The sequence below is a fragment of the Ambystoma mexicanum genome, chromosome 5p (genome assembly GCF_040938575.1).
Source record: "Ambystoma mexicanum isolate Mex_15411 chromosome 5p, UKY_AmexF1_1, whole genome shotgun sequence".
NCBI lineage: Eukaryota > Metazoa > Chordata > Amphibia > Caudata > Ambystomatidae > Ambystoma > Ambystoma mexicanum.
In genome coordinates, this window is record NC_090930.1 from 954071229 (window position 1) to 954098605 (window position 27377).

At 45.8% G+C, this 27377-nt stretch overlaps 1 protein-coding gene across 2 annotated transcripts in view; it reads left to right on the forward strand.

The window, feature by feature from the left end:
• DDC (dopa decarboxylase) overlaps nucleotides 1–16682 on the forward strand; it is a 917411-nt gene extending 900729 nt beyond the window's left edge. The window contains exons 14-15 of one of the 2 annotated variants that reach the window (XM_069613411.1): nucleotides 7753–7974; nucleotides 16413–16547. In XM_069613411.1, the coding sequence (XP_069469512.1) occupies nucleotides 7753–7968 (216 nt within the window). In that variant the 3' untranslated portion in view covers nucleotides 7969–7974; nucleotides 16413–16547. Of the gene's footprint in view, nucleotides 1–7752; nucleotides 7975–16412 lie in introns of both variants that reach the window. The other variant, XM_069613412.1, reaches the window with a different exon arrangement.
• The last annotated feature ends 10695 nt before the right edge of the window (nucleotides 16683–27377 follow it).

A 27377-nucleotide genomic window follows, 5' to 3' on the forward strand; every position in this document is an offset into this window, starting at 1 on the left:
GACCACCAACCAGAACCCAGCCTGGCTAATGCAGTCAATAAGCCAGTGTTAAGAAGGGGGTAAGAGAGACCCTCAGTGTGAGTTGGATCCGGAGATAGGATGGCATTCCTAGAGGAGTGGGAAGGCAGAAAGAAGAGAGTAAATAGACAAAAGATTAAATAACTGATTAAGTAGACAAAGGAGAGTTTAGAGCTGCATTCAGAGAGGAGGAGAGAAGCAAAATTGTCCCACCAAGAAGGCAATTGGGACATCAGTTTGAAAAATGGAAAGGACTATACCAGTGAAGCCATAGCTAGGAGGAGGCTATAACACAAATACAGGCCAGCTACAGAAGCCAGTTTGCTAGTTGGGTCAGGTTTATATTTCCATGGGTCTTCATTCCACGTGTCTTCTTTTCAAAACTCTGCTGTTGTCACCACGCTCAACTCCCACTGTTCCTGGCCATCCCTGCTGCTTCCCCTAGCTCTTCCGGCATTCCTGCCCCTCACCAGGTCTATTTGTCCCCGGTGTTTTCCATTTTTCTGCTTCTCTGCGTGTTGTGAGAAACCTGAAGGTGCCTCTCTAGCTAGTTCCCAGGGATCTGTCATCCAGGTGGCCAGGACACAGCCATCCCTATTGGATCCAGTTCCTGGGTGTGGACCAGTGTGGGAGGATCACCAGGATGGGGGGAGGGGTCCTTGGGAGTGGGACACCGACAGTGAGACGTGTTATCCCCCTTCCTTTGACACCTTTTCCCCATCCTCTCACGTAGCACATTCAAAACTACTGCCCCCCCCCCTTTTCCAACATGAACACTTAAGCACAACACAAAGGACGACGGACTAACACCTGACATGTCCCAAAAGAAGGATCAGGAAATTAACCAGAATCACACACACCTGACGGCCCTTTCCCTTCCCCACCATGATTAAAGGTGGAGGACGAGAGCACAATACGGGCACGGCAGACAGCACGACGAGATGGCTAATCAAGCGCGGCAGTTCAATAGAGGGAGAAAAGCAGCAGGAATCGAGAGGGTGGCGAGGAGAGAAGTGACCCTGCCCTTTTCATCTGCAGAACCTTTGTGGAAGAGAGCCTAAGACCACAAACAATAGCACATGTGTCTTGCAGCAGATGTCAACCGTATATAGGGCAAGCCTGCACCGATAGGCAGGAGCGAGGGAAGCTCCCGCGCCCATGGTACCGGCCTTGACTCCAGAGAAGCCAAAAGCCACACGGTTCATCAGAGCCAGTGAGTCGAGGGGAGAGCCGCTAAGAACCAGGCTTTTTTAATTGACAATCGCAAAGTGGCAAGTTTGAACCAAGTTCAATGAACTGTGAACAAACTGTAAAAAGTGTTAAGGGGAGACGAGCTGCGGAGGGAAACTGGCTCCACGTGGGTGCTTACTCCAAAGACTCTGTCGAGTCGATCCCCATATGAGCGAAACTACAGATACCAGAAGGCCATAGGGGAGCCAACAAAATAAGTGGTTATACTGAGTGTCTAGCAAAATCCCTGTACAATCGAAAGACTTTGATCTACAAACTGTGTGAAAGAAGGGAAGTGAATCCTGCAGTGAGAGGAAACAAGGGAAGTGAGTGCCAAGAGGGTCAAAGTCTAAAGTCCCAAGAAACAGTGTGTTTACAAAAGTGAACCCAGCCAATGGAGGTCAGCTGGAACTGTTTAAAAAGACATTACAACTTCTTCCCACAGTTCATCTCTCCTTTATTTATTTATGAATTGTCTCTTTGTCTGTGCCTAGACTCTTGTATTAGTTCTCCCTTTATCCTGGTCTGCCCTACTACCTCTTGACAGTCTTCAGTACAGTACTGCCACTCTTCTGTTCTGCACTTGCTCCTGCCTTCTTTTTTATGATATCTTGATCTCTCTCCAGCTAAATCAACCACCTGGCATGGTACCCGGTAGGTACAAGTGGGCGAAGCATATCCTTTAAATAGTACAACGGCAGCTCCTCCTTTTAAACACCTGTGTTGGGTTAAACGGCTACAGGTGTGAGTTAGGGTTTTGCATTACCTGACTTACCTGACCACAATTAAGCAAACCAGTGGGAAAGGACTGACCTCCAGACATCTTCTTCGTTCCAATACTCAAATGGGCAAAGGAGGTAATCTTCATTGCTCTTAGTGGTTTCTTCCTCGTCTCAATACTATTATGCATTTTAAAGGGGGAATGAAGTGGAATACTTTATAATGACCCGTAAAGGTCAGGTGAGGTTAGATTGGTTATCATGAGGTTAAGGGGGATACCATGATTTGTTACAAAGTCTTTCATCCCCACTCTTTCTCTTCCTCTTTTAACATGTCTAGTTTGATAATGTTTTCTACCCTTCTCAGAAACCAGGGAACAAGAAGAACAATATCCCATAACCACTTTTTGGGTTTGGGTTTCTTTCTGAAAGGAGGATGTGGAATACTGTGTCTCATCCATCTGCCTCCCACTTCCAATCCCAAAGGACACTCCATCGAGGTGATCCTCCCTCACCCATCCACCCCCAGGAGCAGGATCCAAAATGACGGCCTCTCCCTGGCCACCTGCACAGAGGACCCAAAGGGAATAGAAGTGAGAAGACCCTCAGGTTTTTCACACTTGTTGTATTTGTATTGATGGTAAAGGGGGCATGGGGGCACACACACCATCATGGGGCTAGGGGGGGACAACCGCCGTCACAGAGGGAAGGGGGGCACACACACCATCAAGGGTGGCAGGGTGGCACAGATACCATTATGGGGGGTGAGGGGGCACACACCCCATCACAGGGCAGGGGGGCACACACATCAGCAAGGGGGGTGCACACACACCATCACAGGGGGTATGTGAACACACATCATCACAGGGGCAAGATTTTGTGTGTGCCCCCTACCCCCCTATGATGGTATGTGTGTGTGTCCCTGCCCCCATTATGGTTTATTTGCCCCTGACCACGTTATGGTTTGTTTGCCCCCCCATGATGGTGTGTGTGCCCCTCCTGCCCCCCGTGTTGGTGAGTGTGTCCCCCTACCCCTGTGATTGTTTTTGCCCACCATGATGGTGTGTGTGCCCCCCTGTGATGGTGTGTGTGCCCCCCTGCGATTGTTTTTTGCCCCCATGATGGTGTTTGTGCCTGCCTTCCCCCCGCAATGGTGTTACCCCCTTCTCCCCTTTCAATAGCACTTCGCTTCTCATATTTGCCTCTGAGCTGTATGATTGATGCCCGTCTGTGTCCCCCCTTTCCCTTCACTACTACTTGAATAGGTCGCCTGGCCTTGATCATTGGTCCCCTGTTGTCCCTCTCCTCCCCCTCACCCTTCATCCCTCCTCCCCCTCCCTTCCCCTTACCTGCCCTGCCCTCCCCTCCCTTGTTAATTCCGGCACTACCTCAATTGCCATCAGGCATAGTAATTGTATCCGCCTGTCTTCTCATTCACTTGCCGACCGCTCCCCCCCACCCCTCCCCTTCACCCCTCTCCTTCTCTTGTTAAATTCTGGCACTACCTCAATTGCCATCAGGCATAGTAATTGTAGTCACCTGTCTTTCTCATCCACCTGCCCTCCCTTCCCCTCCTCATGTAAATTTCCGGCACTACATCAATTGTCATCTGGCATAGTAAGTGTAGCTGTCTGTCTTTCTCTTTCCACTCTCTTCTTCCCCTCCCTGTTATTGTTTCATTAGCACTTACTCTATCATCGTCTAATGACCTTGTGATAGCAGCTTGTTTGTCTCTCCCCCCTTTCCCTGCTTGTTTCTCCTCCCACTTCCCCCCTCCAGCACAATTCTGAATTCATCGTTTGACCCAGTATGATTAGTTGCTTGTCTTGGCCCTCTCCTTCACACTCACTTCACACCCCCCTCCCCCTCCTCTTGTTTACTTTCCGGCACTACAACAATTGTCGTCAGGCATAGTAATAAAACTGCTTGTTTTGTATTACTTCCCCCATCCCCTCCACCCCATGTAGCCAGGCTAATTACGATAGTTTCTATTTTTCGCATTCTGAATTTGCTTCAAGGACTTTATAAGAATGTAACTGTACTCTCCCTTGGTCCCTCCCTCCTTAAAGCGCTTTGAAACACATTGGGCCTCATTACGAGTCTAGCGGTAACCTGCCGGTTTTTCCGTCTCGGTTACAGCCGGACTCGTATTACCATTCTGCCTCAGTGATTCCCGGAATTACCGGGGCATTACAACCCCGGTGACCCGGGAATTCTGAAGGCAGAATTCGGTAAATCCCCATTCCCATTGAGTCCCATAGGACTCCTATGGAATGACACCTACGCCTGCAGGACTCGAGATCACCCGGTATGGAAACAAAGGTGGCGCGGGTTTACCGTCACTATTATTTCCATACCAGGTGACTTGTAATGAGGCCCATTGTGTATAAGCGCTATACACTAAACAATCAATTCAATTCTGTGTATTTGTTTGGTGTTTTGTGTGTGCCTGCTTGCCTTCGGGTCTAAGGCACGTTATAAGTACTCAAACAAATATAAACATAAACATCTCTTACAGTTAGGACATTATTCTGAACTGTATGTGAAACGCCTATTATGTTACACTTGTTGTTATACTCCTATTATGTCCAACTTTCCATTATTTCTGGTGAGCATAGAAGTATGGTTATTGTTTTGTAAGTCAGGTTTTATGTCCATTTTTGTTATGTTATGATGATTTACATTGCACACAGCTACCATTTGCATGGTCTCCAGGCGCTCACGTGGCTCTGTAAGAAAGTGGGGGTGTAGCTAGTTAGGGAAGAGGGATAGGATAGAGTTTGGGCTCTTCTGTTGGTGCTTGCAGAACTAGGCGAAACTGGCATCGGTGCTTGTCGGCTTTCTCAGTATGCCTTGATTGTGTGCAATGGGGTTATGTACAGAGGGGCAATGTCCAGTGTCTGGGCTGTTTGTTATTTGTGTCAGTTTGTTCTTGTGTCAGATGTGTGACTTGTGTGTTTTGTGTGTAGTAAGGATAGCCCATATGGACGTGGAAGGTATGTGGGAGCGGAGCGAGGAGCAGGGGTGGTTAGTAGTTAGTAGTGTGTGGTTGTTTTATTGTGGGTTACAGAATCTGTACTGTCGCAGGATTGCCTTGGGTCTGGGATATGAGTTGTTGGTAGTGCGTGTTTTTATGTTTTTGTCAGTGAATTGAATAGCCAGGTTTTCAGTCATTTTCTGAAGGTTAGGTGATCTTTTGTTGTTCCTATTTCCTTTGGTATCAAATTCCATAGTTTGGCTATCAAACGAGAGAATTCAGCTCCTCCGAATTTTCTTTTCTCATAGTGTTTTGTTTTTGTGATTTGGAAGTCATTGCTCGATCTTAGTTTTCTTCCTTGTTGGCTGCAGTTGATTTTGGCCTGGGGAAATGTGGCTCCTTGTCTGTGTAGTGATTTGTGAGCTATGCAGAGGGCGTTGAAATTAATATTGGAAGCCAGTGAAGGCTTCTCAGTGCTGGTGTGATGTGGTCTCTTCTGTTTAGTCTCATGGGTAGTTTTGCTGCAGTATTTTGGATGCATTGGAGTTTTTATGGGGCTTTCTGGCATTCCAAGGCTGTTTGCGTAGTCTTGATAATACCAAGGTGATGATTACGAGGGTTCTGTTTGGGAAGGCGAGGATCCCTCTAGATAGTCACAGGAGGTAGAAACATGTCTTTGCTATTGTGTTGACTTGTGGTGATAGTGAAAGTCCATTGTCCATGAGTATTGCCACGCTTTTCATCACAGCGGATGCCTTTGTTTAGGTTCCCATGCATGGTGGCCAGCTCAGGTGCGTGTGTGTTGTGTTATCCACTAAGGGGTGGGGATCATTATTTCTGTTTTGGTAGGGTTTAGTTTAAGATTGTTGCTTGTCATCCAGGTATATTTGTCCGTGAGGCATTTATCGAGGGTGTCATTTGGGTTGTGGGCTGAGGTTATCTTGAAGATGAGTTTTATATCGTCTGCGTAGTTTTAGGCGTCAATGGGTTTGAATGAGTTTCATTAGACAGAACATGTAGATGTTGAAGAGGAGTGGGAAGAGTCTAGATCCTTGTTGTATGCCGCAAGTTATGTTTTTGGTGTTAGATGTAAATGGCAGTAGGTATATTATTTCTGTTCGGTTGGTGAGGAAAGATTTTAGCCATTGTAGAGCAGAGTCTTTTATGCCGTTTACCTCCAGTCTCTGGATTAGTGTTGAGTGTCTGATTGTGTTCAAGGCGGCTGATATGTCCAGTGGTATGTAGGCTTATCAGGTGTTGCTGTCTGCGTTTATTTTTAGGTCGTCCCATGTGGATAGAAGTGCTGATTCCTTTCCTTTCAAGGGTTCCGAAGCCAATTTGGGAGTGATCGAGTGTTCCATTGCTTCCTACATGGTTGAGTAGTATTTTGTAGATGTGGTTCTCCAGTAGTTTTGCTGAGTAGGGTAGATTCCATATAGGTCTGTAGTTGGAGGGGTGTTCCGCATTTCCTGTTTTGTTTATTAGGAGGTGCTTGATGCATGCTGATTTGAAAGTATTAGGTACTATTTCTGGGGTAGCCGGTAGTATGATACTGGTGTTCTGTGGTTGAATATTTCTTTGAAGATATCTGGTGGGCATGGGTCCTTGGGAGATCCATTGAGGTTGGTGTATTTTTAATAAAAGTTTGTTGAAGGTTTCTTCATTTATAGGATTGAATCAGAGTGTTGTTGTGGTTGGTGGTGCGCTGTTTTCTGGTGGTTCCAAATGTGTGTTTATTGCTGAGTAGCTTGCATCAATGGTCTGTTGAATTGCTTCTATTTTTGTTCTTAAGTGGTTTGTGATGTTGTCACGTAGGGCTTGTGATTGTACAATTCATTTGTTGCACGATGTTGGGTTTTTGGTTCGTTGATGATTTTGAATCTTTATTTTTGTGAGTTTGTTGCCGATTGGATTCTTATGGTCTAGTATGCTTTTTTTCCTTTTACGACTGCTGATTTGTACATTCTGAGTTGTCGTTGGTATTTTATTTTTGTCCAATTGATTGTATTGGTTTCTCCATTGTTTTTCCAATTTTAGTTTTTCCAGTTTTCTTTTTTTTTTAGCTTCCTCAGTCAGTTCTTCTATGACCCATCTTGCTGCCAATTCTTTTTGCAGTGGCTTTCAAGAGTTTTGCAGGTGCTAATTGCTCTAGGGCCTCTGTATTCCAGCTGTGTTTCTTCCACTGAGTCTGGAGTCATTCTGTTTAGCTGCAAGATGTTTGGTTTGGTTGATTTCATTAGTTCTGTTAGGTTTTCAAGGTCAAGACTCTAACTGTTTCTTTTGTTAGTATCATGTAGTATTGCATTTCCAGGCAAGATGCGGTTCTGGATTTTGACGGTGAATGGGATCAAGTAGTGGTCACTCCATATGATTGGTATCAGGGGGATAGTGGATGAGAGTCTATCTCTGCAGACAATTGCACCCAAGGTGTGACTGGCAGAGTGGGTGGGTCTGTTTACTATTTATTTGAAGTAGAGGGTTTCCAGTAGGGTGCTGAGGGATTTTGCTGTGTTTTCATTTTCTCTTTCGAACCAGATGTTGTAGTCCCGCAGAACGATTATGTCATCATGATAAGTGGAGAGGTTGGCAATGGCGTTAGTCAGATGTGTTGCAAAGTTGGGGTTGTAGGATGGCGGTCTGTAGATCAGGAGGAATAGTAGGTTGGGTTGGCCATTGAGCTTAATGTTGCTAAGGGCTACAACCAATATGTCTGCATGGCTTGTACTTAACAATCTTGTAGTGTGTGCCCTCTATAGATACACTCAAAAACATGATTTTCTTTTTATTAATGTAATTCATTTCTTGTAGGGTTCCAATGAACTGAATAAGGCACTACTTGAAAAAATAAACTCCACCAGGAAAATCCACCTTGTCCCATGCCAGTTGAGGGACAAGTTTGTGCTACGCTTTGTCGTCTGCTCCAAAACAGTAGATTCCTCCCATGTCCAGTTTGCTTGGCAACACATTACGGGGTTGGCTTCTGAGTTGCTAAATGACAAATCACTGAACCAGTCAAAGCACTAAGGAACGGTAAGAGTTTCTGTTTTTTCAAAGTTTCTCCTTAAAAATAAACACCATTTAATTTAATGTATTTTGGCAAGAGACGGCAACGCTTCATTTTTAGAGTGATGATTAATTATAAATGCCTGACTTTAGGACCATGAGTCTAATTTCAGTAGCTTATGTATACTAGCCTAGATTTCACAATTATATAAAATGTAGTGTATTCATTGTGACAAAGGCCCTCATTACGACCTTGGCGGAGGACCATGGTGCTATTAGCACCATGGTCCATGGCGCTAAGGGTGCAATTCCGCCATGGTGGTTGGCGGATTTACCGCCCCATTCCGACCTTGGCGGGGCGGTAATCCCCAATCCCCATTTACCCTTCCCCATTCCCATTTTTGCCCCATAGGGCATAATGGGAGTGGGGAAGGCGTTAATTACGCGACCGTAAATTACTGTGGCGTAATTAACTCCATGGTCCCTTAGCGCCATGGATTTTAAAACCTGCTAAAAGCAGGTGTTAAATCCGCCATGGCGCTAAGGGAACTCGTACTCAGGCGGTAAGGGTCGGCGATGTTTACGCCGGCGTAAACCCCTTACCGCCTGGGTCGTAATGAGGGCCAAAGTCTTTTTGATCAGGCAAGCGAGTGAGATAAGAGAGAGCCCAGGGCCGGAGAATGCAACCTGTTAGGTGATGCCGACTCCAGGGGAGGTACATGGGGGATCTCTCAAGCCTTATCCCAATCCCAAATCTTGTTATCGAAACAATTGATTCCAATATAGATACAGAGATTGTAATACTGAACTAAAATAAGCAAGGCAGCGCACCTGTGGTCGGCAAGCAGAACTCCTTTCCATAGGAAAAAGACAGGGATGTGAGCGCAGTTCATAATCTGCACTGAGTTTCTGGGTTCACCCAGAGGCGTAGCCAGGATAGAGCTCTGCTGAGTGGGCATTTACTGATTTTGGGTGGGCCCTGCCCTCTCAGGCCCTACCTTGTCTACACCTCTGGGTTCACCTGGTTCATGCAGGGGACAGAGTGTCTGAAGATACCACAAACGAGAACAGACTGCTAAGAAGGGAAATCCGGCAGCAAGTTCATGAGTCCAACTCAAATGCAAAATCATTAATTTAAAAAATATAATCATAAGTGGGTGCCACCTGCTGCTCTAGCTTTTTCCTCCTGGCAGACTGGAGAAAGCTTTGCTAGCACTTAAGTCCACATGTTGCTCCGTTTGCAGCTTGCCTGTCCCATGAGTTCATTCATTGCTACTCATCTATCATCCTCATAAGGAGCATCTGCTGGCTCACCCAGCATACAAACCTGTGACCTGCAGCTTGCACACAGATTGCTGTGGCAGGTGCATCAATCTACTGAAGTAACTTGCAAATTATATTCAAATGATCTGTTCTGTGGGTTACCTTGATGATAGGTGGAAAATAACAATTGAGATAAAAGAAATGTAATTCTGGAGGGGAAAGCAGAGTAAAATCAAAAGAACTGCAAAGTAATAATTCTGGGTTTTCTATGGTGACATTTCTTCCATTTGGGAAGTCTTTTGTGCACTGCAAAAGTGATGTATAGAAGGTTTTGGGTTAAACACCACCACTATCATTACTCTGTGCAGCCTTCCATAGCATAATTTGTAAGCTTGTCTCGCCAATATAGAAGGGTACTTGTTAGTTGCAAAATCAGACTTGATCCTGCCACCATTGTGTGGTATGCAGGGTTGCCCAGAGTAATGCTAGTGGTTATGATTCATTTAAAACAGTAAATCCATCACTTTTTAGTTTTGGTGGAAAGCAAATTGTTCGTAAAAGAGCATGGTCTAACCAGGGAATCACACACAGGCACGCACTTGTGATGTCACTTCCCGGGATGTCACTCTATGTGACATTAAGCTGGGTCAGAGGCTGTGCCATGAGGGTCACACATCCCGCCACTGCCTGATACATTTAAAAACTGGCACCTTAGTGGACTGTCGTTCTTCCTCTTAACAGGGAAACTCCTTTACACAAACGATCAAGTATTTTGTACATCCATTATCAATACATAGGAAAAACACATCTCCCTCCTCACGTGCAAGCTAGTGAAAGCAAATGCATACACCCTCACCCAGTACGGCTCGCAGCATAGCTTTCAAAGATGATTGCACTTCAATCCTTTTTTCTTTGATCAGTCAGGGCTCTGTGGATCGGCTCTGCTGTCAGTCATGTAGCATGTAACTGCATTTCAGTGTGACATGACACACTACTGAGGCTAGTGTGGGGACGTCACATGATCGCAGGAGCACGGTCTCGCAAGATCTCGGCACAACGAACGTTGCCGCCAGATGGTTGGCGGAGCGCCAGACAAGAGGTCGGGAGACAGTGCTGCTCCTGATAAGGAGCCACCGTAACTTAGGCCCTGTGGAGCCTATGCAGCCCAGCTTCCAGGGCATAAATCCAATGCCATAGGAGGCCTCATGGGGGCCCTGAAAGCCTACAGCGTGCCACATATGTGCACACCCTGCCTCCAGTGAAGTAACTGGGAGGCCCAGACTGAAACTGTGAGTACTTGCCCCTGCCCTGCACATGGACAATTGACACCCATCTGTGTGTCCCTTAAATAAAGGCAGTTAGAATCACTTCAGGCGTCCTGTCGTCCTTAGAGGCCACCACATAATTGGCAATGAGGATATCAAAAGACCCATGAGCCCACCATGCAAGGCGCCACACCGCCCCCTGCGTTTCTCCCCACACCTGGGACCCCAGCATTTCAGTGGATGCAGTGGAAGCCCCTTTTCTCCACATTTCTGGAGGCTATAGGCGGCACAGGATATGCCCCTGCCAGGAAGAAGGCAATGCTGCTGAACGCAATGGGGGTTGGAGGACAGGGAATTTTTGCCAGCTTAACAACCATGCCAGTGGACGATGACGACGACGACGTCTTCAAGGAGGCAACCCGTCGCATTGTGAAGAGGTTCACCAATAAGGAGAATGTGGTGCTACATAGGCTGAGGTTCTACACCCATAAACAAGAAAGGAACGAACCCGTGCCACTACATCATCAGGATGAGGGAGCTGGCATCCCTTTGCGCTTTCGGTGAAAACACAGAACAAGTCATCTGCGACATGCTGGTCGTTTACACTAACTCCAGGAAAGTGCAAGACAAGTTCATCCAAGAAAAGGAAGTGACCCTCGACAAGGCCATAAAAATTGCCAGGGCAGAGGAAGAAACCTCCAGCAGGCGCAAAGAGGTGGGAAATCATCTGCCTGTACCCGAATTTACGGTGCTGCAATGGAGAGGGCGCAGAGACAAGCAGTCCCGTGATAGCCACAGAGACAAAGGCCCCAGGCAAAGGGATGTGCCAAAATGCTACAGATGTGCCAGCACCAAACACATGGCGAATGATCATGACTGCCCGCCAGGAATAAGGAGTGCTCCAAGTGCGGATGCATTGGTCACGTGGCCCCGGCATGCACATGGCGGGAAAAAACTGTCTCCCGCGTCAATGGTGACCGCGCTTCAAGCGACGATGTCGAGCTACAGGACAGACCCATGGTCATCATGGTCAACGCCCTCCACGCCAGGAGAGAAAAGCCCTACTGCACCATTAAAGTGGACGGCATGGAAACGCGTGTCTTGGCAGACTCAGGATCAGAGCTCACAATCGTTCCCATCGACACGTACAAGGAGATGATGGGACAAGCACAAGTGGAAATCAGAACGACCAGGCAAAAACCGACGGTCTTCGGAGGTGCAACCGTCAACCTATTGGGCTACATCAGACCCCAAATTGAATTCAAAGGGAGGGCTACCACCACCAAGGTGTACTTCTCACCCAAAGGCCCAGCCATGCTCGGATGGGACGATCAACACAGACTCAGTATTAAACTGAACCCCAGCACTCCGGAACAGGTACTCATTGTCTCCTCAGGAGCAGCGCAAAATTTCAAGGAGATTTTCCAAAGCCTGTTTTCCGAGAACCTGGGGAAAGTGAGAAACTTTGTCCACAAGATCCGTTTGAAACCCAATGCGGTGCCTGTGAAACATAAAGTTAGACCAGTACCTGCCACGGCGAGACCTGCGTTAGATGCCCATCTTCGGAAGATGGTTGAAGAAGGAACCATCGAGACAGTGGAATCCTCTGAGTGGCTGAGTCCAGTGGTCTTAGTGAAGAAGAAATCCAGTAACGACCTCAGAATATGCATCGACCTGAGAAGTCCGAATCTAGAGGTTGTTACTGATAGCTTTCTGCTCCCCAGCATCAGCGAAATTGTCCTCATGATGAAAGAAGCAGCAATCTTCTCAAAGCTGGACATGCATGATGCCTATCACCAGATTCCTCTACACAAATCTTTGCGCCCCCTTACGGCTTTCATCACTCCCTTCGGCACTTTTCAATACACCCGCATGCCGTTTGGGCTGTCTTCGGCAGCGTCTGCAGTCCAGAGGATGATGAATTCCCTACTCAAAGGACTCACAAATGTTTCATTCTTGCAGGACGACATCCTAGTGTATGCCAAGGACAATGCGACTCATGACAAAGCACTCAGGGCAGTCCTGAGCAAGCTTCAAGAAGCAGCCGTTCATCTACACTATGAGAAATGTGTTTTTGGAGTAAGCAAGGTAGAATACCTTGGGTATTGCATCTCAAGCGAAGGGATGAGCCCCAAGAAGAACCTTATGGAGGCCATAACAGACGCCCCGGCCCCGATGTCCAGAGAAGAACTACGCTCGTTCCTGGGCCTACCGGAGTACTACGCAAAATTTGTCCCAAGGTTCTCCGAAACCACTTCCCCCATGAGAGAACTTCTGAAGAAGGGGGCAACCTACTCCTGGGGGCCAGAGCAAAGTGAAGCCTTCACTCAAATCAAAAGAAGGATTCTGCACGCACCATGCCTGAAACCGTTCAACACTGAATGGGACACCTGTATCACAAGGGACGCCAGCGCCTATGGGCTGGGGGCCACTCTGACCCAGAAGAAGGGCGACACTGAAAATATCGTGGCATTTGCATCAAAAGCCCTATCATTAGCGGAGAAGAATTACTCCACCGTAGAGAAAGAAATGTTGGCATGTGCATGGGCCGTCAACTACTTCAGATCTTACGTTTGGGGCACGAAATTTAGATTGGTCACCGACCACAAACCCCTCATTCACATGTTGAGCCCGGGCGGCACCAAGACTGCCACCCCGAGACTGGCCAGGATCGCCGCAAAACTTCAAGAGTACACATACGAGATAGCCCACATTGCCGGCTGGAAAAACCCGCAAGCGGACTGCATGTGCAGGCTCCTGAACCAAAATGCCCCTGGGACCACATTCTGAATGAATGTGTTGTAGCCTCTATAAGTGATTTGAGGAACGGCGAGTACATGGACCTGAGCAAGCGCCACTGGCAGGAGGAGTTCCAGCAGGACGATGCTCTATGGCGTGTAGCAGCCTGGGTCCGCGAAGGGTGGCCTGACGAAAGAGCAATCCCTGAAGGCCTACGTCCTTACTGGAAGGTGAATGACGAAATCACCACCATGAACGGTCTCATTCTGAGAGGCAACCAAGTGATCCCGCCCAGCGGAATTCGCAAAGTGATACTGTGCAGAGCACACGCAGGCCATCTGGGGTGCAACATAACCAGACGCAGGATACGCGACGCCTACTGGTGGCCAGGCATGGATCAGGACATACGACAAATGATCGAAAGGTGCCATGAGTGCACTAACAGTGACAAGCGCCTTGCTGTGAGACAAGCCCCCATGCTGCCCACCGAAGTCCCCAAAGGGGTGTGGTGCAAACTAGGGCTGGACTTCATCGGCCTCTCACAGCATGCCCCCAGAATATAAATATGGGATAGTCACGGTCGACTATTTCTCCAAGTGGGTCGAAGTTGACTTCACCTCGGACATCACCACAAACACAGTCATCGAAACACTCACCACCATATTCCAGCGCGAAGGCCTCCCCGAGGAAATTGTGACAGACAATGGAGTCCAGTTGGTCTCTTGAGAAATGGAGAAATTCCTTAAACTCAACAATATTCGACAGTGGAAAGCAAGTCTCTACCACCCACAGGCCAATGGCCTGGTCGAGTGGGCAAACTGCTTTATCAAAGGGGCGCTGCAACTAGCGCATGCCTCGGGCCTAAACCCATACAAGACTGTCAAGGAGGCTGTTGCAGCCCACCGCATCACTCCCAAGGCCGTCACTGGCGTTTCACCATTCCATCTGCTAAGGGGGAGAAGGGCAGCATCCACACTGGTACTACCTTGGCTCAGTCAAGTGAGGGCTGACGAAGATGTGGACATGGAAGACGTAGTCTTTCGCATGCAGCGTAACAAAGAAGCCATGAAGGCTCAAGGGGACACGCATCAGACCGCTCGCCGCACAGCAGTTGACAAAGGCGACCTGGTAGAGATACGTCTTCCCCACAAAGACACTTCGACCGGCTCCAGGTACAGCAGTCCCATAGAAGTCATTGCGAAAGGGTCAAACCACATTTGCACCAGCGACGGAAGGAAATGGAATCTGGAAAGGGTGGCCATGTACCGCAGAAAAGAATCTATTGAACAGCCACACTGGGAAACCGGAGAAGATCAAGACCAACAAGAGCCATCCGAAAACCCTCACCAGTCAGAAAGAGATGCCTCGGAGTCACCCTACGGTGATGAGTTCTCAAGCACCAACTCCCCAACCCCACTCAGGGAGTCACAGCAAAGGGCAAGACAAGGAGAACCCGAATCGCCCGCACCACCCCGAGAGTGCTCCCGCAACCCTACCCTGCTCCTGGATCAAGGCAGAACACAGAGTGAGAAAAGGAAACTCAGCAAGTTTGCAGACTTTGTCATGGAATGACCATTCATTCTTTTCCCAGCAAAGAAGGTGTGTGGGGATGTCACGTGATCGCAAGAGCGCGGGAGCGTGGTCTCGCGAGATCTTGGCACAACAAGATCTTGTGGACCCGCGCTCCGCGAGAAAACGTTGCCGCCAGATGGTTGGCGGAGCGCCAGACAAGAGGTCTGGAGACAGCTCTGCTCCTGATAAGGAGCCATAGTAACTGAGGCCCTGAGGAGCCTATGCAGCCCAGCTTCCAGGGCATAAATCCAATGCCATAGGAGGCCTCATGGGGGCCATGGAAGCCTACAGCGTGCCACATATGTGCACACCCTACATCCAGTGAAGTAACTGGGAGGCCCAGACTGAATACTGTGAGTACTTGCCCCTGCCCTGCACATGGACAATTGACATCCATCTGTTTGTCCCTTAAATAAAGGCAGTTAGAATCACTTCAGGCGTCCTGTCGTCCTTAGAGGCCACCACAGCTAGCCAGCTAGCTTTGATCAGAATACTATTGTGGCCTCTGTGGCACCAGGCTGAAGGTAGCCCCCTGAGCAGCCACCAGATATATTTATTTTCTTGAAATCAGTATCCGGCGAGGGTGGGTGTGGCGGCCTGCCAGCCAATGAGGAGTCTCGGAACGGGGTCCTTACCACACAGGGAAAGAACCTGCTGCAAACCTCCTCAGAGTAGGAGGCCGTAATCTTCCCTCACTCGTAATCAGGTAAGTGTGCTCCCCGAGCCCCCAGCATCCCCTCTTCCACCTCACTTTTCCTCATATTTCAGCCACCCCACCCCCTCCTGACTTATCTCGTGCTGCATTGTCCCTCCCTGGCACTGTAAACAGTAGTGTTCCCAGCGCATCTCCACCTTGCAAATGGCCACCATGGAAAGGGACAAGGGACTAAGTGTAGTCCCTTCTCCCCATCCCCGGCGGCCTTTTTCTTTCTATACCTTTTTTAAACACTTTTTAATGGTCGCCATGGAAAGGGAGAAAGGACTACATGTCGTCCCTTCGCCCCCTATCGATGGCGGCCATTTGTATTGCTTTTCTTTTCTCGAGTTGAGAAACGGTTTACACACCGTTTCTCAACTCAAGAAAAATACTATTAGTACCCCTGTACAACGTGCTGGTGTACTATCAATAAAACCCTCAAGGGGGGTATTACCACACCGGTAATGCCCCCTTCCTTGGGTTCTATTGCTTAAATAAGCTGTGCCCTGGGCGGCCTCACGTTACATGGGACATCGTTAGCACCATCAGGACAATTTGTCATAATAGTGATAGACATTCTCCCTGTGCTCAATAGTCCCGACAGTGCTAACTAGGCATCCTTCAATGCGTGTTTTTAGTTGGGTGACTCACCCCGTCCCGGCAATAATACCAGCTATGTTTCCGATTAATATTTTCAAACACATTGGCCAACAGATAGAGAGTCACTATCACTCATGGTTGCTTCAGCTGAATTTACTATACAGCAGCCCACAAAGTTAAGGTCAGGTGGGGACAGGGCAGGTCTTTGCTTCTTCCCCCATCCCACAGCAAGGCGCGCTTATCTCACTCGCCCCAGGAAAAAAACACAGCGGTAAAACACAGCAATGTAGCAGTGCTGCGATATTCATGCTGTGTTCTCTTTACTGCAGATGGCGAACGGATGATGGAGTGGAAAACAGCAACTCGCCAAGAACCGTTTATTTGTGGATTGTTTCCAGAACTATCAATCAGCTACGTCATGAGCTGCCTCTAGCCTATAGGGCAATAGGGCAAAGCCTGAACCAAAACTCAAACTGCTAGCGTGGGCTCGTTTTTTTTAATTTTTATTAATCACTGTTGGCCAGTATGATGAGCTACTTCACTATGTGGCTAGTAATTTTGACCACTGTTGCTGAATAAACATTCTTTAAATTCCACAATTTGCATCACATTTTATCAAAACACTCCTAATTGGGTACTATTCAGTCTGTCACAGCCATTTGCAACGGTGGGACACATTTTCATTGGTGCCCGAGACAACTTTATGCCCCAGTCCGACCCTGGGCTCAGAAAATGAACACTTTCTTTTTTAGACCAAGTGGGGAGAAGAGGGCGGGTACCCAGTAAGGCAGAGGATGCGTCGCAACCCTAAGAAGAATGCATTTTCTCCACAGTCTTGTTTACGAGCATTTCTCAAAGCTCTTTTGTGGTGGGTCTTTGGGCTTCTTGTTCCGAATTTTGTGACGTGAAATTGATGATTTTACAAAATGTGTTGCCTCAGTCACGGAGGCAGCTAAGTTTTTTTTACATTGTTGCACTGCACTAAATTCCACGTCGATATAATCCAAATGTGTATACTAGTTAGTTTAATGTATAAAACACAGGACCTGTGTAATCCGTGTTTAATCTCCTCAATGGGTTTAGATGAATGTAACAGCAGCTGCCTCCATCCCAAACGTCAACTGTGTCCCAAATACGACCCCGTTTACTTGTGCTAACCGAGGTGGTCATCTTTACCAATATCCCTCAGAAATGCAACTCTATATTTACCTAAATATGTCTCTATATTTGCTCTGTGCCTCTAACAATGTGCTCTTTGTTTACATGCACAATACCAGGCATAGTAGTGCATTGTACAATTATAGCAAGTATGCCTATGATCTCTAAAATGTGCATTTTACTCTTTCAATTTAGAATTTGATGTTGAGAAAGCATACTCAAATGCATTCAGCAAGTCCTATTGTCTTCATACATACAACGAACATATTGAAAAAGGACCAAATACCAAATAAATTCAAAGTGTCCTTATCTGCCTTTTTCCTGTGTCTTTCGAAAAACAGGTCCTAGTTCCTAGCCATCACATTATGGCTCATGCCCCACTGGTCCAACGACAGATTCATATATTAACATTATGGGTATACAAATTAGTTCAAAAGCATGCTTATTGTTCTAGAAAATTGCCATGGTTTTAGAGGGCAGTGCTTATTTCATTCATAGTTTTATCAACCTTAGACCAACAGCTCCCAAGGATGCAGACAACTATATACATTTTTACATCAGCGCAGTGTAGTCTGACTTCCTTCTGGTTGGATAGGGTGACCAGATTGTCAAGACAAAAAACCGGGACGGCCGACCACATAAAAGAAGGACCACCCAACTCACACCTCACCCCCCCCCCCCCCCCCAATCTTCAGCTACAAACTCCATCGTACCTCACCTCCTCCCAATCCCACAGTATTTCTGGCACTGCTGCTACATTTAAATTGTGCATTTTGACTGTGGTGTTAAGCACGTTCATAACAAAGGAGGTGTTGCTCCGATTGATATTTGATGCTTTGCTATTTACTTGTTGCTCAGCCAGTCTGTATGGTTCAAGCCGTTAATGCATGTGGCTGGGGCTTGGAAGGTTGGTGGTGCAAGCCCATGCTGAGAAGAAAACATTCCAGAAGTATAACGATGTTTAGTTCCAAATTGCCTACAGATTACGTTATCACCCTCCCTTTCCTCAAAACCAGCAGGGGTTTCTAAATAAAAAAAAAGCCTCTCTGGACACAATTCTGGGACAGTTCTGACAAAACCAGTACGTCTGGTCACCCGACATTAGCATATGTAACTTCTCTGATTCTCCTGCCTTTCGCCCTGTCCGACCAGCACAAACTCATGATCCAAAGAAGGAGATAGCAGCCACGAGTCCAACACACATAATATACAATTTTTAATGTAGGGAAAGAAATCAAGGATGATTTCGCTGAAACCGGGACCGTGGCCACCCATCCTTCCAATCCCGGGACTGGTTTTATAAAATTAAAAAACTCCCGGGACCCCGGGACGGAGGGCAGTTTCCCTGCACTGTCCCAGGAAAACTGGGACGTCTGGTCACCCTCTGGTTGGAGCACTGCAGTATGTATAGCAAACGCTGTCAATGTTATTGTGGGCTAAAGTTTGAATATGTTGGAATATATATATATATATATGCTCTTATAACCCACGCCTTATTAACTGAAACACTGTATTAACTACCACCTCGTTTTCGGGTAGTAGAAATGTTTCCAGTTAAGGAAATGTCAGAGAACAACATTCTGGAGACTAACAACAGAGCAAACAGGACAAGAAGCTTGGCTATCTGGCCTTTTTGCGTTGTTGTCTGGCTCAGATGACCGAAACCTGGTTTACCAGCATTTTTGATTGTTCTGTACTATTGGTTTCCCAATGGCGGAATCAAACCCAGCTTTTACTGCATGCATGTGTGTATATGTATATATGTATGATTATATCTGACCCTTTTTTAAGTTGTGAAACCAGAGTGCTCGGTCTTGCTCCCAGATCCTGCCTACAAACCAACATTCCTTTCTACATTCTGTAGATTTGAGGAGAGTAGTTTTGATTTACTTGAATCAGATCTCATTCTTTGCAACTCTGAAAGTCTTTTTGTTACATTTTGATCTTCTGGTGAAGCAAAAAAAAAAATCACCCTTAACTTCCTTTGGTAGATTGGTAGGTTGGTCACCTCTCTCTTAGCCGAGTGCCTGCCCTGGGTAGCCCCCCTACTAATATGTGCTGATGTACATTTCCTAACTGATTTATGTGAATATGTTTCTGCTTTATTTAAAAGTTTGGAAAGAAAACTAATTCATGTTTTTATTTGCAAGATGTTTTAACGTACCTCCCGCACGTTTTAAGATAACAATTGAAATTTCACTTGTTTAATAATGTTTTATCAGTGTATGTTTGTACGGAGAATTTATTTTGCAAACTGAGCAATTCCAAATAAAGTATTATCTACTACTACTAGTAATATGGCAATTTTCATGGTGGAGCATCAAGTGGTTCCTTTGACTGATGTTTGCAGGACAGCCAATTGGGAATCATTGCCGACCATTGTTCCCATTACCAACTTCATCCCCTGACAGTGCAGGAAAAGTTTGATGTTGGATTTCTGTAAGGAGTGGCCAGCTGACACAGCTATTTCTTTTCTTGTTTTTCAGTTCCCTTGAATAAATAAAGGTGTTGCAGTGGTTTGTTGATGTTGCTTTTGTCTTTTATTTTGATGGCAAATTCCCACAGCTTGGCTTTTCCTCATTGTCAGGACTGAAACGAGGAAGAGGGATGTGTGGTTAAGACCTGGATATCAGTAAGGTACTCACCATTACTCCCAAGTCCTGCTCTTCTTTGTCACAGTCCTTACACCCTCACCCGCTCTCCCAGTCATGGGAATGGCTTTGGCAAAGTCTGGGCATGGATATCTACAAGTAAAGTGCTGGGCAAACTGCGTCTTTACATAGAGACCTCCTTACAGGGGGAGAGAGCTTTGCCCAGAATCTTTCCTGCTAGGAGAAACATAATTCATGGCATGAGGTCGACATGATCTTATAGTGTAAGGACTGTGACAAAGAAGAGTAGGCCTAGGAATAACGGTGATTATGCCATTAAGCAAACACATTTTTCCTCCACATTTTGCAAAACGATCTCCATTGCTTGCAACAAACAAATACTTAATACAGCTGTCATTTGATATGTTCCATGTGACCATGCATATTGTTTTTAGAAATGTTTACTGCTAGTATGAGAATGTTTCACATTTCGTCTTCACCAGACTTCAGTTGCATATAACCCTAGATTTTTAAATTTCTTCCAGTTCCCATTTTATGGTAACATCGAACATAGTCTTTCAACACTGAAAGGGATGGTCATTCAAATTAAGTTTTAAATGTTATGTAACTATGATCTTAGCCATATTTAACAAGGAACCAAACCTTTTAATTATTGTATTGCAATAATTGCTTACCAATTGTTTTAACCAATTGGCTAAAACGATTTTGTTTTGAAACACAGACTTCTAATATGCAAACCTGGAAAAAAGAATTGGTCGGTCTGAATTTCACTGTGCTTTGTAAGGAAGACATGGGGCCTGATTCATGGAAGTGTTTTATAATGGCGAAATCCCATAGGAAAATGTTCGATGAATCAGGCCCTAGGTATCAAACAGTGAAGACGGACACAAGTGATCACAGTTCAAGGGTGTTTATTAAACTTGAATGGGTTGGTAGAAAACCTATCTAAACCTACATCTAAAGATGGGAGCAGGCTACAATCATCAAATAATAATAACGCAGTCCTAATGGAATCTGACAAAATAAAAGGGCCTTTACTAATAAACCTATAGCCAATCCTTACTTCTAAATACAAAATGGTGTAGGATAACAATGTATGCAAAAGAAAAGTGTTCAAGAAATATGTCAGGATAGTTGAGCAGCTGGCTTCCCTTCCCCTCGTTTTCAGCATGGGAAAGGCAGAACATGCAGCCTTTGCAAACTCTGGCTTTTTGGCCAGGAGGTAACAGTTCAACACATATGTATCAGGTCCTTCCACCAAAGTCTCTCTCGCAATGACAGTCTCTTATTGCAGAGGGCCTGATGTAACAAACAAAATACAAAAGTTCCTTTCCTTTGTCAGGGTTTTCACTTTCACAAGTTCAAGACTGGGTTCTCCCCTTCTGGCTCGGACGATGAGTTGCCCTCATTTGGGTTCAGACCCCTTTTCTACAATGTTCACAGCTTGGTCTCCCTCGTTTGGGTTTGGACCATGGATCCCCCTCGTTCGGGCTGAGGTCCCTTTAGATACCAGAATCAAAGACTCTTGATTGTGCAATGGGTTTTGCTTAAACCGTCACAGGACAATTCGATTCACTTCACACAATTACGTTCACATCAATGTCCTACTTAATTTTCTCTTGCCAGGATACCGCACAGGGACCTTCGATTGAGCACATTCACAGTGCCGGACCACTCTGTCAACAGTATTGTATCTTTCCTTTTAATGTTCAAATATTCACCATCAATTTAGCTTCACTCGCATCTTTCATCACACGCGTTCAACAATGTTCGTTCCAGTGCTCGTTTTACAACGTTGCCGCTTTAAAGCTTGACTTCAACACAGACCAGTCTGGCATCGGTCTCCCCAGCTCACCAGCTGTGTTGTTCTCTATTGCTTCTTTGTTCTTGGAGCCAAGGACGATACCACAGGGTCTGCTGCTCCTCCCCACCTTGGTCAGCTATGCGGGAGGACCCTCGGTATCGCTGACACTCAATGCAGGATTCTTCAGCATGGTTTCCTGGTCTTATGTTTTCTGCTTTGAAGGTTTCTTGAAAGTAACGGCTTCCTGCCGAAAAGGACAAGGGTGTTGCTCCTCTGACAGACCGCTTGTGCCTGGCCGTCTTTCTCCCCTCGTTCGGCTGCCAACTCAAAACTGCTGTATCTTTGTATGTCTTGCCTTGCTCGGAGTGTGCTCTTGTGCGCCGCCTTTTATCCATTTGGGGAAGTGTAATGGAAGTCAGGTGTGAGTGATAGTCGTTAATTTCCTGACCTCCCTGAACATAGTACTGGGACATCTCAGGTACATGGCTCGGGCGTGAGTCTTTTCTCCCAGAGCGGGCTGTCCTTGTAAAAGTGTTCGTGCAGGAAAAGGGGGCACGGGGGTTGAGTTTCCAAATATCCCATCAGGTAGGATGGGGTAAAGGTTTTACAGGGAAGAGAGAGAAATATGCGTGGAATTACGAGTGAGACACCTCCTGGTTTCTCACAGCTTCCACTATTAGACTTTAGGGATAGTTTTTTTGCCGGAGGCTACTAACATTGTACAGCATAACCGTCTGAGGGTGTACTAAAGCGTACAGAATTCAGTGTGCGTAGTGCCCGTTCTAAAAAGGTAATATTATTTTCTTCTCAGTATTGGTTTCAAAAGTGCCAGCCAACTTTTTATTTGAAGGCTTTTACATGTCATTTACTTTGCAAATCCATGCCCATTTTTTGCAACTAATTATTTTAGGTGCCACTTGTGTCCCGCAGCATATTAGAAAATTCACAATGCCATACTGCTGAAAACGTTTTGTGTTTCCCAGCTTGAGAACTCAGGGAGCATTTACAGTTTGTCGTTGGGCTTCTTCCACACTGGATCTTTTTTGATAAGATAGCCTTTTGGGAATTGCTAAGATACAGTGCAGAACACCGGTCAGCTACAAGAGTTATTTGAAAGAAAAACTGTGCGTATGATCGAAAAGTAATTGACAAACAAAAGTCTGCTTCAAACAAAAGTTGTTTTGCAGTTACTCTGTCGGAAACTAACCTTAAAGGCATTATTTTTAGTATATCAGACAATATGCAGTATTTGAAATACTGCCTGGCTTTGCTGACAACCCTCATTGTGATTTGGAACATTTAGTGCAAGATTCAGGGTGTCACTAGTGCTTGTAAATTTGAAGTATTACCGCATAGTTCTACCTCAATGGAGGGGTCAAATTATGTTGTATACCATGCTTAGAAAAGCAGTGCTTCCCATAAGTGAAGGGATGTGCTTGTGCGTCCTGTGAGAAACCAGCAGGTGTCTCACCCGCTAGTCTCCGGGGATCTGTCATCCAGGTGGCCAGGACACAGCCATCACTTTTGGATTCAGTTTCTGGGGGTGGACCAGTGCGGGAGGATCACCTGGATGAGGGGTCTTTGGGGAGTGAAAGTGGGACACTGAATGGTGAGATGCGGTATCACCTTCCCTGTAACACCTTTTCCCCATCTTACCAGGTAGGATGCCTGGGAAGTCAACCCCCCTCGTTCCCAACACGAACACCTTCTCACAGACAGCTCACCATGAGCGGAAACGGACTAATACCAGAGCCGTATACCTGACATGTCCCAAAACAATGGTCAAGAAACATCAAGCAATTTCTGATAATTACACACACCTGAATTCCATCACACTTCCCCACACGGATAAAAGGCGGGGCACAAAAGCACACTCTGAGCAAGGCAAAGCACACAAGGAAATTGCAGTTTAATACAAGGAGAAATACGGCGAGACCAGAGAAGGTTGCAAGGAGGGACGTGCCCTTGACCTTTTCAGACCATTACTTTCATGAACCTTGGAAAGTAAGAAACCTAAGACTGGGAACTAAAGCTGAACAAACCTACATTGTGTGTCGAAAGTACCCGGGGCTCTCCTGCATCGATAACCAAGGAGGTGAGGAGCTTTTGCCGCTGTGGTACTGTCCTTGGCTCCTACAACAAAGCAGTGCCAGTAAAGACAGCAGAGCCGGTGAGTCAGAGAGACTGATACCAAATTAGCCTATTTTAGAACCAAGATTGAAAGCAGCAACATTGTATGAAGAATTCTAAAGAGAACAGTGTGTGAAATGTATGTGACGAGCAACGCGTATATAATTGAAAACCAGAGGAGTGATTGAATTTTGGGAGGGCAAGCAAGTTACCATTGACAGAGTGGTCCGGCGCCACAAGGGTACAAATTTGAAGGTCTCTGTTAGATATCCAACTGATTGGCAACTGTGGAAAAGGGAAATTTGAGATCGAAGTGGTCCTGCAACAGATCATGCTAAATCCTGTGCACATTCAAAAGTGTTTGATGGTTTAATGTGAACTGCATAAGGGCAAGGTGTGCTCAATGAGACTCTCACTGAGCATTGGAGACGCCCAATGTGTAGTAAATACTACTGCGAATGTAAAAATTGAATTCTTGATCTTTGAAAAGTTCTATGTTCAACCTGTTGAGGTTGTATCAAATGATGCTCTTCTCGTGTTTTCAAAGTATTTCAACAATATTTTTATTTGATTTTTTTCATTTTTGGAGAGGCCCCAGCCAATGCATTTCGGACTTACAGTCCATCCTCAAGGTGGGTTCTAAAATATATTAACAAATATGGGGTTATACTCACCCTTAATGCATGCTGAGCATATACCATCTTACAATACAAGTGTTTATCATGATATAATTCCAATAACACATACCTGCAGTAACAATATCTCTATTCAAAATACTCCATCTCACTTCAAAGAATGCCTTGCAGACACCAGTCTGTGTGTGATCTGCTTCACAAGCAGTACAAAAGTTCACAATGGCAATACCAGTCAAATAACTTGTTACTTGATGTGTATACAGTGTTGATGGACTAGCTGCAAAAACAAGAAAACTAACATGTATGTTTTGCGTCTACCACAGTTGTACCTGCAGTTAGCAGTTCTGTAATCAAAAAGAATGCAGTTTTACAAGACACTATTATAGTTACTCAAATCTGGTAGAAAGATGTAATACCCAATGCGTACCTCGCAAGCATGAAGTATTCTGCTCCCCTTGTGGAGCGCTAAAAGAGCATGGCAAACTTGTGGCGTGGCCCAAGTGCTCGCTGGCTTATATCTCTGTGTGTGCCCCCAAACCTGTTGGTAAGAGTGCATATATTGAAATCCCTATCCCTTTTGAAGACCCGTGCTTCACTGGGTGTTCACTCCCGGTCGTCAATTACTTGCCGAGGTCTTGTGTGCTTGCTATTCCCTTTCACAGTGTAGCTGCAAACCGGCAACCACGTTACCAATGGTGACGGGACGCAGCAGATGCAGTTTCCTACTTTAAACGTAGCATCATCACCTAGATGATGAACTGCAATTGGTCCAAGCCCGGCTGAGGGAGACTAATTGTGTAGGAGGAAGGATCTGGGTCCGGCTGAGGGGGATCCAGGGTGAACCATGAGTCACCCGAGAAAGAATATTCTCTGAACATTGTAAAAAGGGCGATCTGAGCCCAGAAGAGGGGGATCTACAATAACTACTATGATAAAAAAAGGGATCTGAGCCCGTCTGAGGGGGATCCATGGTGAGTCACCTGAATAGAATACTTATAAGAGGAAAGGAACTTTGTGTTTTGATTTTGTACATCAGGCCCTCTGAATCAATAGACTTTTGAGAAGTAAAGACACTTGCACCACAGAAGGCCCTGATGTTAGTAATGGAACTATATCCTTGTGCCAAAGAAGCCAGAGTGTGTGCTTTTCTCGAGTGAACCGCCTTGTCCATGCTGAAAACATGGGGAAGGGAGGCCAACGGCCTGAACAACCTGACATATAATTTTGTGAATACTTCTTTCTTTTCATGAACACTACCCCACACTATGTATATTTAGCGGTAAGGATTGGCAATAGTTGTTTTTAGTATAGGCTCTTAAATTTTGATGAGACTCCACTAGGACTGCATTATTATTATTTGATGGCTGTAGCTTTCTCCCATCTGTAGATTTAGGATTAGATAGGCGTTTATCACACCCTTGTTTAAGTTCAATAAACTTCCTTGGACTGTGGTCACTTGTGTCCGTCTTACTGTTGATACCATGCCTTCCTTACAGTCTGCCTCAATTGTCTAACAAAAAACAGCCTAGGTGCTAAAAAGTTCACATCCTTTCCAATGCAATGGACACCATTTTTAAACTTGTGCCTACCGTGGATATGTGGATCAAAAGAAAATTGCATACAGTATTGCTTTTACCAGATGCACTATTAAGAAATATTGCATGTTAGGCATTATGTTACCCCTCTACTGGCAGTAAGGCCAAAATGGGACAGAACCCCCACACCACGAAGGACACATCATGCATTGAAATGGAAGTGCAACAAAAGCCCCAATGAGGCCCATATCTTGAGTTTGCATAAGCAACGATTGCTCCACCAGACACGGTTACCCGCACAGAAAGGTTGTCCTCACTCCCTTAGTGATGCTTGCAAATGTATTATGATCCTTGTGACTTGTGCACGTCATATTAATAAACACAGTGCAGATTTAACAACATTCGGAATATAATAATTTTGCCTTGATGGAAAACAGTTGACATATTTTCCACAAAAGTCAGTTATTTCAATTAAATCCCCAGGTCTACCAATTGCTTGCTCATAAAATGTATTTTCATCCTGACTCTCCCCATGTCATAAATCGTTGACGGGTTCTGCAGATGGATTGTGCCGCTTCAGTAAATCTCCAGCAACATCTGTAACAAAAAGAACAATTGTATATTTTTAAGAGCAGAGCAGTGAATTAGTTATCTTTTGCTTTGGCACATCAAAACAAGCAAGAATTCCCAAAGTCCATATAAAGCTATGATAGCAATTACCGACCGACAGTGTAATTTATGAATAAGATGGTTACTTTTATGATGCCACTGTGCCTTTCTGTTGAACATGAACAAATTCTCCTTTAAATTGGTATGTTAAAGCTTGAAATTGCACTTTAGAAGGATTCTGTTAATGCCACTGTGTTATGTATCAAGGTACTTGCTAGACCTGTCCTAAGAAAGTGAAACAATATTTTTGGTGCTCCCGTAGATTGACACTACACGGAAAAGGGATTTGAGCAAATGCTCATCTTTGACTTCTTACAAGATCACAGCTGCACAAACTGTTAAATTGATCTGCAGGTAGATATGTTTATAACAATCTAGAGTTAAGTCTGCTCTGGTAGTTCTTGTGTTCTCTGAATGATCACATGGCATTACAATACTGCGAGTGATATTTCTCCTCTGCTCCCATTAATGGCGGCACCCGCTGGGACGCCCTCCTGGCATCCTTCCATTCCTCTAAAGTTATCATTAATACCTACTGTAATGGGACCGTCCTGATCCAAGTCCCCCAGGCCAACCTTCACCTCTTTGATAGACGCTTCCCGCGCCTCATCAACTTCCTTTCTTCTCCTGCTGTCCCCTCTCCCCTTTCCGTGACTACCTCGCCTCCCCCTTCTGCCTCCTCCTCGGCTACCTTGCCCTCTCCCTCCCTCTCTGCCCCCTCCCGGGCTCCTCCTACACCTCCGCAGGGCGT